Below are 12,182 nucleotides of genomic sequence, written 5' to 3'. Positions count from 1 at the left end.
TATCATGTTTGCCCCCACAAGATAAAGAAATAATGTCAAGCATAAAGAATAATCCAATATCATTGTTGTTAAATTTGCAGCTGGAGTGAAAAAAACCCTCTTATGATGGAACAACAGATTTCTGTATCATTATCACACTAAGACACATGCATTATTAAATATGCCCTTTCCTCACATATTAACAGTTTTATTGATGTGTGCAAATTTTTCAAACCAATCATCCTGGGGGGACAATAAATTTGACTGAGCTGAACTGTTATATCTGAGCAAGTCCATTAATTAAAGGATTTTTGTATGTTTAAATAATGTATCAACCTCTGCTAGACTCGAGGAACTGATGGGAAAATGTAACTTATGTGTATCTGTGCCCAAAATAAAACTGAAAGATAAAACACCCTCGTCTTGATGTCTTCCACCCACCTCCCCTATTCCCAAAAGAGGCAGGCGTACAGAGGAACATAGAGGTAGTTTGTGGGCGCAAAAGCTTTCCTGTGGTTCATTCGGTACTCCTGTGGTTATTTTGAGCATCTGTGTGCATGCTGCAGCGGTGAAGGCACTAAATTACTGGGGGCGCATTTCTTAAAGGCAGTGTTAACACTGGCTTCTTTGGATTTTTTTTTGTGAAATGTGCCTTGGTTTCAGCAGACAATCATATCTTGCATTTTAGTGCACATTATATATTCATCATATATGGTTTGTCATTTTTTGCATTTGAAAAATATTCAAATATGCATGTATTTGTCAGCTATCGCTCTGTTATAAAAGTAAAATGTTCATTTTTACAATCTTTCTTCAGACATTTTGTCCCCATTTTCAGCACATCTCCTGGTCTATATCTATTTCTTATGTAACAGGGTGTACACGGCTTGTTGATAATTCTACTTGAACTAGAAAAAGTCACCAGAACTCCTCAGAGAAACTTAGTTTAGTTTAAAATGATGCGGAATATTTAATGTATGGGAGGGTGGATTTGCCAGCGGACGACCTTTGCTTCTCCCCCTGATCAGTTCTGTCCAGTTCTGTCTTTTCTGGGATGAAGTAGGTCACAGCACCAGAAACAAGCCGCTCTTTGTCCTCCTCCAGCAGGACGAGGACAGAAGGAAGAGGATGGAGAAGAGGCTCTGTGAAGTCTACAAAGCAGGCCAAATCATTTCACTGAACAGTCGACTCGCTGAGGGTGCCACAACTTGTTTGTGTGGTCAAAGCTCTTGCTAAGCTTGTACCCCTATAAACCTGACCTTAGCATCTCTTACACTGTCATTAAGACAAGTGGGGTCTAGATCAGACGTCCTGAATGATCCTCTTTAAAAACCAGATGCTGATTGTAAATCTACCTAAAGAACACGCAATCTAAAGCCCACATTTAAAGCTCACTATTGCTCACAAGCACACACACACACTGAATCTCCACCCCCTCCAACCTCACAATTCATCAAAGGCCTTCATTGTGGTGGCTTTATAGCCCAAATAGGGCAGTACCAGCCGTGTTTTCAGACTATTTAAACCTGCACCAAGGCCAGGGGAAACCTGCTGGGCTCATTTCCTAATAAAGCAACAATGTGTTATCTCAGCCTGCATGTAGGCTGACTGCACAGCCTCTGAGATAAATGACATTTAGAAGTTAATGAGAGGCAAGCGTGCAAAACCCAGCAGGTGTTTGAAAAGTAATACCACACTTTAATTGTGCAAAAAGATAATTTCAACTTATTTTGTTCTGTGCTTCAGTCCTGTTTATGTCACCAATAAAATATGACAACTCCTGTGGCATTGTTTATTCTTTACAAACTGTTAAAGCAGCTGTTTTCCTACAGGAGTCTGCATCACAGGATCGCATCAGCTTAGCTGTCAGTCACTCTCAGTGTCAGGATGAAAATATCTCAATGTCAGCAGGGGTACCAAATTCTTCAGGGCAGGGTTATAACAGCTTTACATATATCCACACTCAGTATTAACAGAAAACACAGATATTTTTTACCTGAGCCACGTTTCCTTCTTATTTTGCTCCATTTCTCTGTCAACAGCATGCAACATCAAACTAATGAGCTGTTTTTGTTGCCTGTAAAGAAACAGGAAAACAGCCAAAACATGAAACAAACTCAGGTTTAAAGAAGACCGACAACAAATTCTTTCCCTCTGGTCTTGTTCCAGAACTGATCAAAAATAGAGCAGGATGAGGCATGTCCACAAGTGATGATGACTAACATGATGTCTGCAACCTACAAGAGGCTATTCTGTTCAAGTCTGAGAGAGAGGTCACATCGGGCACTTCCTGTTCTGAAACATGTGTCATACTGGATGAGGAGCTGCAAAATTGAAAGGGCTGATTGTTGATGCGAGGACGGATGGAGATCACCAATTTTTATTGATATTGATACCTTTGTTGCTACTCCATATTGACCCTAGTCCTTATCAACACTGCTATCTATAGTTTTCTATCATTTGGTTGAAAAACAAAATGATGACAAATATTTACAACAAAAGTGGTCTAAACTGGGCAGTGCTTGAGTTAAAAAAGTATTTAGTCTGTTAAATCTATTTTATATCCTTCAAATACAAACACATTCCTCTAATTCACGACTGTATTTATTAAAGTTTCTAGTCAAAATTCACCTTTTTGGGATGTGGCATTTGAACACGTCATAAGATATAGGATATAGTCATCTAACTTACTGTGGTTACTTGAATGCATCATATATAACCGTCTTTCAGCTTGTTACATCCGTCGATCTTAACTATAACTGGTAGAGTGTCTGTCTGTGCCAATTTGCACACCACCCCATTGCTCCAATTGTCCTTGATACCTCTCAGAAGACTTCTTGGGTGTACTGGTTCAAAATTGGTGCCATGAAAAAATCATAAATGCTTAAAGATTTTCTATAAAATCCCCAAATGTTACGCCGAATCATCATTCAGGACTTCTCCTGCATTCCATTTACCTTGGAAGTAGAATGTCGGAGCTGATAATGACATCACACATTAATAAGACTGACTCGCTTAATAAGTCCAAATCTCAAATCTCAAGTCTCAAATCTTACATGTTTAAAAAATGTTAGAGAGCACAGACCTGAAAAATTCAACGATTTTCATCTTACAATCCTCTGAGCACACACACTAGATTGGTGGTTCAAAACTGGTGAGTGGGGCCCCAAAAGTGGGTCACAGAGTAGTTTTCAGTGGGTCGCAACTAGATGTCTGGAAAAAAAAATGGCGGCAAAAGTCCTGAAGTCCTTATTGGACATACATCGTTAACTTAACTTTTATTTTACCCTGTTTAACTGTGAAATTGGGTAAATTTTAATAGTTTGATTGATATTTCAACTAATTTATTTTTTCAACATCTTCTTGTTTTCCCATGATAATGAAGTAATTTCACAAGTTTTCTGGAAAGCTGGCAAAAATGGACACATAATGATTGGGAGAGAGGGTATAAAATTCATTTGTTTTGTCCCTTTTCTTTTTTATATCAGATGTTTTGGTCCAATCATGCTCCAAACTGCAACATATTCAATTAGCTAAACATGCGAAACTTGGGTCGCAATCTGCTCTAAGACAGGCTGGTGAGTCCTGAGCCCAGTCCAGTTGAGAACCACTGCACTAGATGGCTAAGCCAGACTGTGAGACCACACACCTGCTGACCTGCCAACAACCCTGCGTGATCACGACTTCAGTCGAAAAACAAACATAGATGTCTGTCAGTGCCCTCGGCTTGTTCCTATCTTGGCTATCTTGGCATGAGTTACAGTTGCAGCAAAAACATAAAACAAGGAAAAGAATACAAATGAAAGCCTGGCTGGCAGGAAGGTGAAGTTGTGCTTATGTTTGTGAGAAAGTATGCCCACGCAACACCCTGCTGGTGACGCTACCCTGTCTGCTTGCTCTCATTGGTTGTTGTGGCAATTGTGGGCAGTAAAATCCTCATCTTGACACCACACACATAAGATTATTCAGACAAATAATCATTTGTGACGAGCCTCATCTGGGGAGGCTAACCAGGCCTAGAATCGGGCTTCAAATCCTGTAGTGTGTCACCAGCCATACTCACGGGCTCAAATATATGCCATACATGTTTTCTGTGTTAAGTCCTCCCCCTCTAACTATTAGCCCTGCCACCATGTGAGGGAAAAGAGACAACCCCACCACCTCTGGGATGCTGTTTCTACAGGCATAACAGTGAAGTGTTGTCAAAGACCAAGGATTTTCTTTAGTCAACAAAGAATCTGGTTTTTAATGCTTATCGTCAGTTGTCTGTTAATTCTTTCTCACAGTATCTCTTACTGGTGAAACAGGAAAGGAGGGGTGGGGTAGTGTGAAGGCAGTGGGCACAGAAGAATAAAGGAAGTACATCTACAGAGTTTTAGTTTTAGTAGCTGCTAGATTTGTCTGTTGGGGCAGTGGCCCACGACCCCTGCAACCCCACCACTTCTAATGAGCAGTAGGGAAAACACCTCTTGGGTTCCACTTCTTTTTGTTGCCCATGTACTCAAAAGGGTATTGATATGTTTTGATTTTACTATTATCATAGCTAACTTCAGCATTCTGTATCACAACCCTACTTACTATACTGTAAGACATCCCAGTCTTTCATTTAAACTACACAAAATCTAACCACAGCCACTTTTAGCATGAACTCCTATAAACCTAAATATGTTTTTCAGCTTTAAGGCTTTTTTCCACTTAAACACCAGTTCCAAAAAACCTACAGTAGCTGTTCAGATATCAGCCCTTCAGGCTGTTGTTATGCTGCACTGGGCCCATGAGAGATGACATGACGGTTGGCTGAGTGTGGATCTGTCGCTGCTTAGTCAGCTTCCCCTTCAGAGCTGTCTGTCCACACCAGCAGACTGTGATCAGAAGCTTGTGTGGGTGCTTGGTGTTTCTGTATGCGTGTGTTTTTGTGTGTGTGGGGATGAACCATATGTTTCAAAAGCCTCAAGCATTTTCATTTTAAAGTCAAACAGATGGACTAACGCTGGAGGAGATACACGGGATCCTCTCAAGCTTTAAGATGCTACATTGATTGTGTGTGTGTGTGTGTGTGAGTGATTTATATGCATGTGTCACACACAGAGACTTATCATGTAGAGCAGGCTTGCTCTTTGCTGCATTAAGTCGAGGGTTACTGAAGATTTAATTTGCAATGACAAAGTGCAAGGCTTGGAGTTCAAGTGAAGAGGAAGTTAACCGAGGGGGGTTTCAGTAATAGGAACTTCTAAATCCGGACAGATTTTACACTCAAAATAGCATTCCAGTGTTATATTTCCATAAATCTGGGGAAGTTATAAGAAACAACCCTAAACCAACTACAGCAGCAGAGACTAAAATCTCCTGACTCTGATGTGTATGATGTGGGTCAAGCTTAAAACATGCTGAATCCTTCACATCCCTCCATGCAGTCAGTAGTGACTTTGTCAGGCAATCCTTGACTGACAGTTGCAATATTTACACAGCTTCAGTTTTAATCATAATTATGAATCCTGTGTACATCTCCTGGGTGACACACCCATCAAAAGAATAATTTAACCTACTGGATGGATTTTAAATTTCTTAAGAAAGAGACTGAAACTGAAACAAATGCCTCATTGTGACCCATTTTTACTTTGCTTGTCATTACTGCAGATGAAGCCAAGGTCCAACAAAGTGATTTACTGTGAATGAAGATTTTTTTTTTTAAGTTACAAAAAGCAGCATGAAGATTTAGTTTTTAAGGTTAGAATACTTTTGCTATTTTGTGACATTGTGTAGCGTCATTAATCCAGTTACAGGATAGGGTCGGTGGAGTGAGAAGATGTGCTGTTTTGACTACAGGGGCTGCAAAATCAACACAAAGTAAAGGTAACTCAAAATAGCTCCAAACAAATCAATGACACTACTCTCATGCTGGATACTCAATATGTCCTGGAGCTAGCAGCTGCTTTACTTCGCTTAGCCTGCCAACAGATTTAGCTGGGCCCCTGAAAAACCTCAGTGAACGGGCCCTCTGCACTTGTGGTTAATTGATGATATCAATGCATGTGTATTGGATCAGTAGCGTTGGTGCTAGCGTCCTGGCTAACAGTTACTTTTGGAGCTGATAAATGTACCAAGCTGTTGTTGCATTATGATGTTGAAATGACTTAATCATGCTACTTTTCAACTCCTATTCATCACTGTTTCCACACATTTTTGTCATACTTTTTCAACATTCAACCCATTTTCTGCCTTTTTAAACACATTTTTACCATGTTATAAACTCCTTTTTGTCTTTCCTAATCCATTTTTAAAACTTTTATCCCATTTTTTTCCCATATTAACTCATTTATTCCACTTCTAACCCATTTTTGCCTCTCTAACCACTTTCTGTCAGCCAGCTTCCATCATTTTGTTTTACCCATTTCAGCCAGGAACTCTTAACATACATCTTACCATTTTATTTCAAAGTGGATATACAGTTTTACCTGGTGGAGAATGCACTGCTCAAAAGATGCTCCCTGGGCTATCCAATTAGCATGCTTTGACTTTCCAGGGAGCACACAGCTAGAAACCCCATATGGCTGGATGTATTCATGACAATGCATACTGAATACCATAAAACTAGTTCAAAAACAATTAAAACATAGTAGCATGAATCTCAATATGAGGGTGTAACCAGCTTAATGCTATGAAGGAGGAGGCTGGGGTGGCGAAGGCGAGCTTTTGACCGGCAGCCTGATGTGTCAGAATTAATGCAAGCAGGGGTTGGTGAGAAGTACGTCATACTTGAGTGGACCGCTGTGTTAACAGAAAGAGCTGTGACCAGCTTGCTGTCAGCTGATCACAGCTGGGTGTATGTCTACTGTGTCCTGCATGAACTAACGCTGAGCTTCATTTTTGCAAATTCTCTCTTTTCTTTTTCCAATTAATTCAGTATTTTTCCCTTTAGTTATTTCAGTTCTTCTACTTTATTCTCTGGCACCGTGACAATCATGTAGATAATGGCTTTGCTATGAAGTTTGGTATTACTTCCCAAATGTTTTAGTCAATGTGTCCATCCATGCTGTAAAGGTAATTCTGTTTTCAGAAAAGGGGATTAAATTTATTTAAAAGGCTATATAAAACTACACCATAAATAAATAAATCCCAGTTTTTTTCTTTAATAAGAGTGGTCATTATTCAGGTTAAATATGAAATATAGTTATCACAACTTTAACTTTAAAGTTAAACTTTACAATGCACCATGATTTTCCTGACCTCCATGGGCCACCAATTTGGCTGTGCCCAAGAAAGCTCCCTCCTCTATTCACACTTATGGGTGGCCTTGCTTGCAAGTAGCTATTGCTTGGCAAGGAGAAGGAGCTTCATTGAGCCTAACAAACATTTTCATATCTGGTGCAAGTAATAATATATGGGTCCACTTGATAGCCGTTTCTTTTTTTGTACAGATTATTTCTTGTGTTGAATCAGAAAGCTATGTGATTATTATGTGCGCTGGTAGACGTATTTTGCTGCCTCTGGGGAGAGCAAGTCTAACTATTTTCCTTTTTTTAGTCTTCATTCTAAGTTAACCATCTACTGGATGCAGGCATATATTTAGCATACAAATATGAAAGAGGTATCAATCTTCTTGAATAAGCTGCAGTGGATTATATTTCCAAAGATACTATCAAATGATTGAATTACAGATCAGCACTGTGGACGCTCCATGGAAAAACAGCCACCATTTGTGCCCATATTAACAACATCACGAGTTATTTTGACAGCTACTGATTTCACTAGGACAAAAGTTGTGATTTCTTAAAGCAGAAAGACATAAAGACTTGTTAAATTGCCAATGGGTTCCTTTAAAGCATGAACATTTACTATTCATAAAACTGAAGGCACTGGAGAGTCAGTGAAACATCACTGAGTTAAAACTCAAATGAAGATAAAAGCTCAGCATTGTTGTGAATAACACTGCCTGATAAAGCTTCGCTGTCAGTCGGCATGAGAGAGAGAAGGTTTTTATTCAGATGAAGCGTTACAAAGAGGTGTCTCTTTTCATGTGAAGGAAATGTCAAATGTCCACATGCAAGCTGTCTGATGTTTCTTCTGGTGTACCAACAATGAGCGTACCTAAATTTAGACTGGGCTGAGTATCTAGACTGCATCAGATCTCATTTACTGGGTTAGTTAAGAACTACTTCACCCACGCCCATTTTGTGATTGACATTTCCAACGCTGCAGCAGCCGTGCTGACAGGACTCTGGGGAATCACTTCACACCAAACCACACTACTGGAGCGACAATAAAACAAATCAGAAACCAGGAATCAGCAGTTAGTACCAACATGAGAAAAGAAAATACTGAAAGGTACTGCAACTCAGTAGAAAGAAGTTAACTCAGGAGACTACTTGACATTCATGTCTTGTTAGTGCAGGCCCTGAGCAGTGAGGCACGGAGCAACGCTTGGCAGCGCTGATAGCTGAGGAGGGGAGGTCAATGAAAGTTTGCCTCAGTCCATGCCACAATATCAGAACTGCAACGATTGCAAAAGGAAAACAACCCATGTCTTGCAGAAAAAAAGATGGTTTTCCTGTGAAGTTCCAGCACTGACTTTGAAAGTAAAAACTTCATGACTGAAGATCAAGCAATTGCGATTGAGCATCACATCCGCTTCGATTCAAATCTTCCTAATCTGCTCTTCAGCAAACTCAGCCAGCTTTAAACTGTCGATAGATTCCAGCCTGCAGCTTCCTATGTGGTTTACCACAGGAATGGTGAGGAGTGGGGAGAGAGAGGGAGAAAGAGAGAGAGGGTGGGGCAGTGCAGTGTTTAAGGAGGACAAATTTTGGCTGAGGCCCAATCCCTGCATGTGGGATCTGATCCACCCAACGCCCCAGCTGTGAGCGGCGCTGCTCTGCTCCCACGCCTGCTGCCGGAGGAACGAGGATAAAGGAAAGTAAGAGTGGATCACAGGAGAGATGGTTTTAGGGGGAAAGCTGACCTACTGCTGCTTTCATGTCACAGCTATGAGGGCAATCAAAGAGTAGAGAAGTGTAAGAAATGAGGAATTAAAGTTGGGGAAATGGAAAGAGATATATCTGACGGTTGGAGGAGGGTGTCTTGGTGCTGCTGGTCGCACTTGAGATGAAGGAGTCCTCTGCTAAAAATACATCCAGGCTTTGTTGTCCTCTCTGAAGTCTGAGGTGGATAACTCGCTGCTCTCCCCTCAGCACTTTGATAGGCACTCTCTCTGATCTGCAACTGCATTAAAAACCACTTTTAAACTTCTAGACTTTTAATTTTTGTGGGAGATAGGACAAAACTTTCCCCTCTGTGGCTGCAAGCTCATAAGTCGAGAGAGCACTGCATCATACGGTGGCATATTTCTCCTGGTTTGTGTCCCGCATTTGTACATGTTTCTGCTAAAACGATGACAGAATTTACTACCCTGTGACATGGTAATTACACAGGGTTGTGTAACACTCTTTTTTTAAGCAGCTACTTTAAGGAAAGCCTTTAACCCTTGAAAGCTGAGAAGGTATCCATAAATATTGACTGGATATAGAATGACCGATATTCTTGGTGCTGTTTACTTTCACCACCGAGATAACAACCACAGAACAAGGTTTTGGTAAAAAGGAAAGAAAGATATATGTAGATCTTCCACTGTATTCAGATTTTATTTAAGCATCACAAAATGCACAAAATACCTTTACCCAACTCTGAGAGAAACAATGCAATACAACAAAGCTGTAATTGCAAGTCCACCTGCAGCTCACAGAGGGTGGTAATACTTCTCTGGACAGCTTTTGCAGGAGATTTATCATCTTTGACTTTACGAATGCATTTGCGTGTTTTTTTAGCAGCCAATGAACCTGACTCCTTCGATGCATTTCACGGATGTCCTGCTAAACTTAACCTTACAGTTGTCAGGGTAAAACTCAAAGGCTTGTAAACACAAACTGCTTCGTCGATGCATTTAAATGAATGCATGAAAACCTCTGATCCTGGTGGCAATGTGCAAGCTGCATTACTCCAGTGGCTTCCTTCTGTTTTTAATTAGGCTGCACACTTCTACAACACTGAAGGGGGTCTGCATAGCTACTTGTATAAATTATTCTGCACCATTGAAGTAAACTTGTGTAAGATCCCATAAGGTTTATGGCTGTCTTATTATATCCATTTCATGCAGTCCCAGGCTAAAAAAAAAGGAAAGATGGGGCTTGTTGCAAGAATTTTAAACAACTAAAAAAATAGCTAAAGAAACTGTCACAGGAGGAATCTGGAGAACAAGGATATTTTGAAGACTGTGAGCATTATGCTGAGCTTTACACAACCTCCCTGTCACCACACAACCTGCCCTGCCATAACTCACTGAGTTAAGCACATTTTTATAGACAGAAGGACTACAATTGCTTATCTGAGCACATTCAGGGCTAAATTCAAGCTGACAGAAAGTAGTAAGGAGGCTTTCGGCTGCAGGGGTTATAACTATTCAAGGGAATCACTCTCACTATATTGTTTTTTTTTATGTCAGATAAGGCAGCTGTTTTGATCCCACCTGCAGAACAGGCAGTTATGTAAACCTAGCAATCTGCAGGAGAAGCTCAATATATTAGTCTTATTGAATGCCAATAAAAATATTAGTGCTGAGTAGCTGGTGGGATTCAAAAAGTTTAAATAGCCCTGTAGCAGCATGGCATGCCTAAATAATAGATGTGAGATGAATAACTCGCCCAAATCACTGAGAATGCACCAGCCAGGGCTCCGAGCCCTGTATGACACGATTTTACCCCAAACACCTAAGCTAATGCACAGGTCAGAGAGGCTAATTATCACATTACACCCGCTGCCAGAGCCTCCTTATGCCAACACGAGGGGCCTTTCTGGGCATGTTGTGTCGCGCTGTGCTCAGCTGAACCTGAATAACTTAACCTTCCTTGACATGTATACACTGCACACCTAAACATTCAGCTGTTGTCGAAAACCCTTCTTTAAAACAGGTCGTTTGGTTAAATAAAGCTTCGGCACTAGCATGAAGTGTTTAGGCTAAAGCTGAACACACGCGCGTGCTGTGTAAATGTTGCGTCCAGGGCGGGTTGAACTTACCTAAATCATCCATGTTGGCCGGAAATCGATCCAATGCTGAGAACCGGGACCGGTCCTCCTCCGTCGATCACAGCTGGACTGTGAGCAGCCGAGTCAGCTCTTAAAACGTCAAATCTCCGGTCTCAGTTCCTCCTCGCTGAATGGAGTGAAGTTTCTAAGTTCCCCTGCTGCTCGACGAGCTTTAACCGCACTCACAAACACACACATATCTTACTACTGCCCCCCTGGAGGCTCCTACAGCCCACATCCAGCCCCCTGCCAGCCCACCAGCACCTAGACACGGGAGCCAGCGACATCTAGCGGCGGAGAGAGGGACTAAAATATGCTTTCTAATCATGTCAATAACTGGTACATTGGATTTTCATCAGCACATTAATATGCAGGGAAGACTGATATTTTTAGTCTTTTTATGTTAATTACATACAGTTTTCTTTCATTCAAATATATTACATCCAACCAATACGATAGCTGTTGCAACAACAATAGAGAATACATAGAAAACAATAATGACTCAGTAAAAAATGAAGAGCAAAACAATTAAGAAATTATAAAAGGACGTTAAATATACAAACATATCTGAACTCCAGCTAATATGAGGTAAACTAAATTTCTCAGAGTAAATAGAACATGTTAAATCCTATATAACATAATATAGGAAATAAAAATAAAAAATCTTAAAATACACTTAGAAAATATTGTACAAACTTAATATTTTAGGCCATGATTTTAAATTTTGTTAATAATAATAATAATAATAATAAAATGTAAAAGGGAAACGTGAATGTTTTGAGATTGAAAACTTTGGTCAAGTCAAGAATTTTGAAAATTTAATAACAATAACTACATAAATTAGACATTTGAACCTCTTGCTACAGGAGTTTGCTGTGTTTCAGCCCCTTAGGAGGTGTTCACAGAAAAGGGCTGGTAACATACAGTGCCTTTAAATAGTATTCACCCCCTTGGATGTTTTACCCTTTTTTAAATAAACTATGGTTGATATAATTTGCCTTTTTTTTTTTTTTTTTTTACAAAAAATGTCAGTAACGCTTTATATTAAGATCCTTGTAATATGCATTAATAAGCATTAATAAGGCCCTTATAAGTCCTTATAAGATGCTTATTAACATTATTATGTT

General features: G+C 40.1%; 1 protein-coding gene across 1 annotated transcript in view; it reads right to left on the bottom strand.

Annotated features, from left to right (window-relative positions):
• LOC121506834 (nascent polypeptide-associated complex subunit alpha, muscle-specific form-like) overlaps nucleotides 1–11,264 on the bottom strand; it is a 42,091-nt gene extending 30,827 nt beyond the window's left edge. The window contains exon 1 of the mRNA XM_041782778.1: nucleotides 11,047–11,264. Coding sequence (XP_041638712.1) covers nucleotides 11,047–11,059 — 13 coding nt within the window. The 5' untranslated portion in view covers nucleotides 11,060–11,264. The remainder of the gene's footprint in view (nucleotides 1–11,046) is intronic.
• Between the last annotated feature and the right edge of the window lie 918 nt (nucleotides 11,265–12,182).

The sequence above is a fragment of the Cheilinus undulatus genome, linkage group 3 (genome assembly GCF_018320785.1).
Source record: "Cheilinus undulatus linkage group 3, ASM1832078v1, whole genome shotgun sequence".
NCBI classification, from domain to species: Eukaryota; Metazoa; Chordata; class Actinopteri; order Labriformes; family Labridae; genus Cheilinus; species Cheilinus undulatus.
This window is presented reverse-complemented; position numbering and strand designations above follow the sequence as displayed.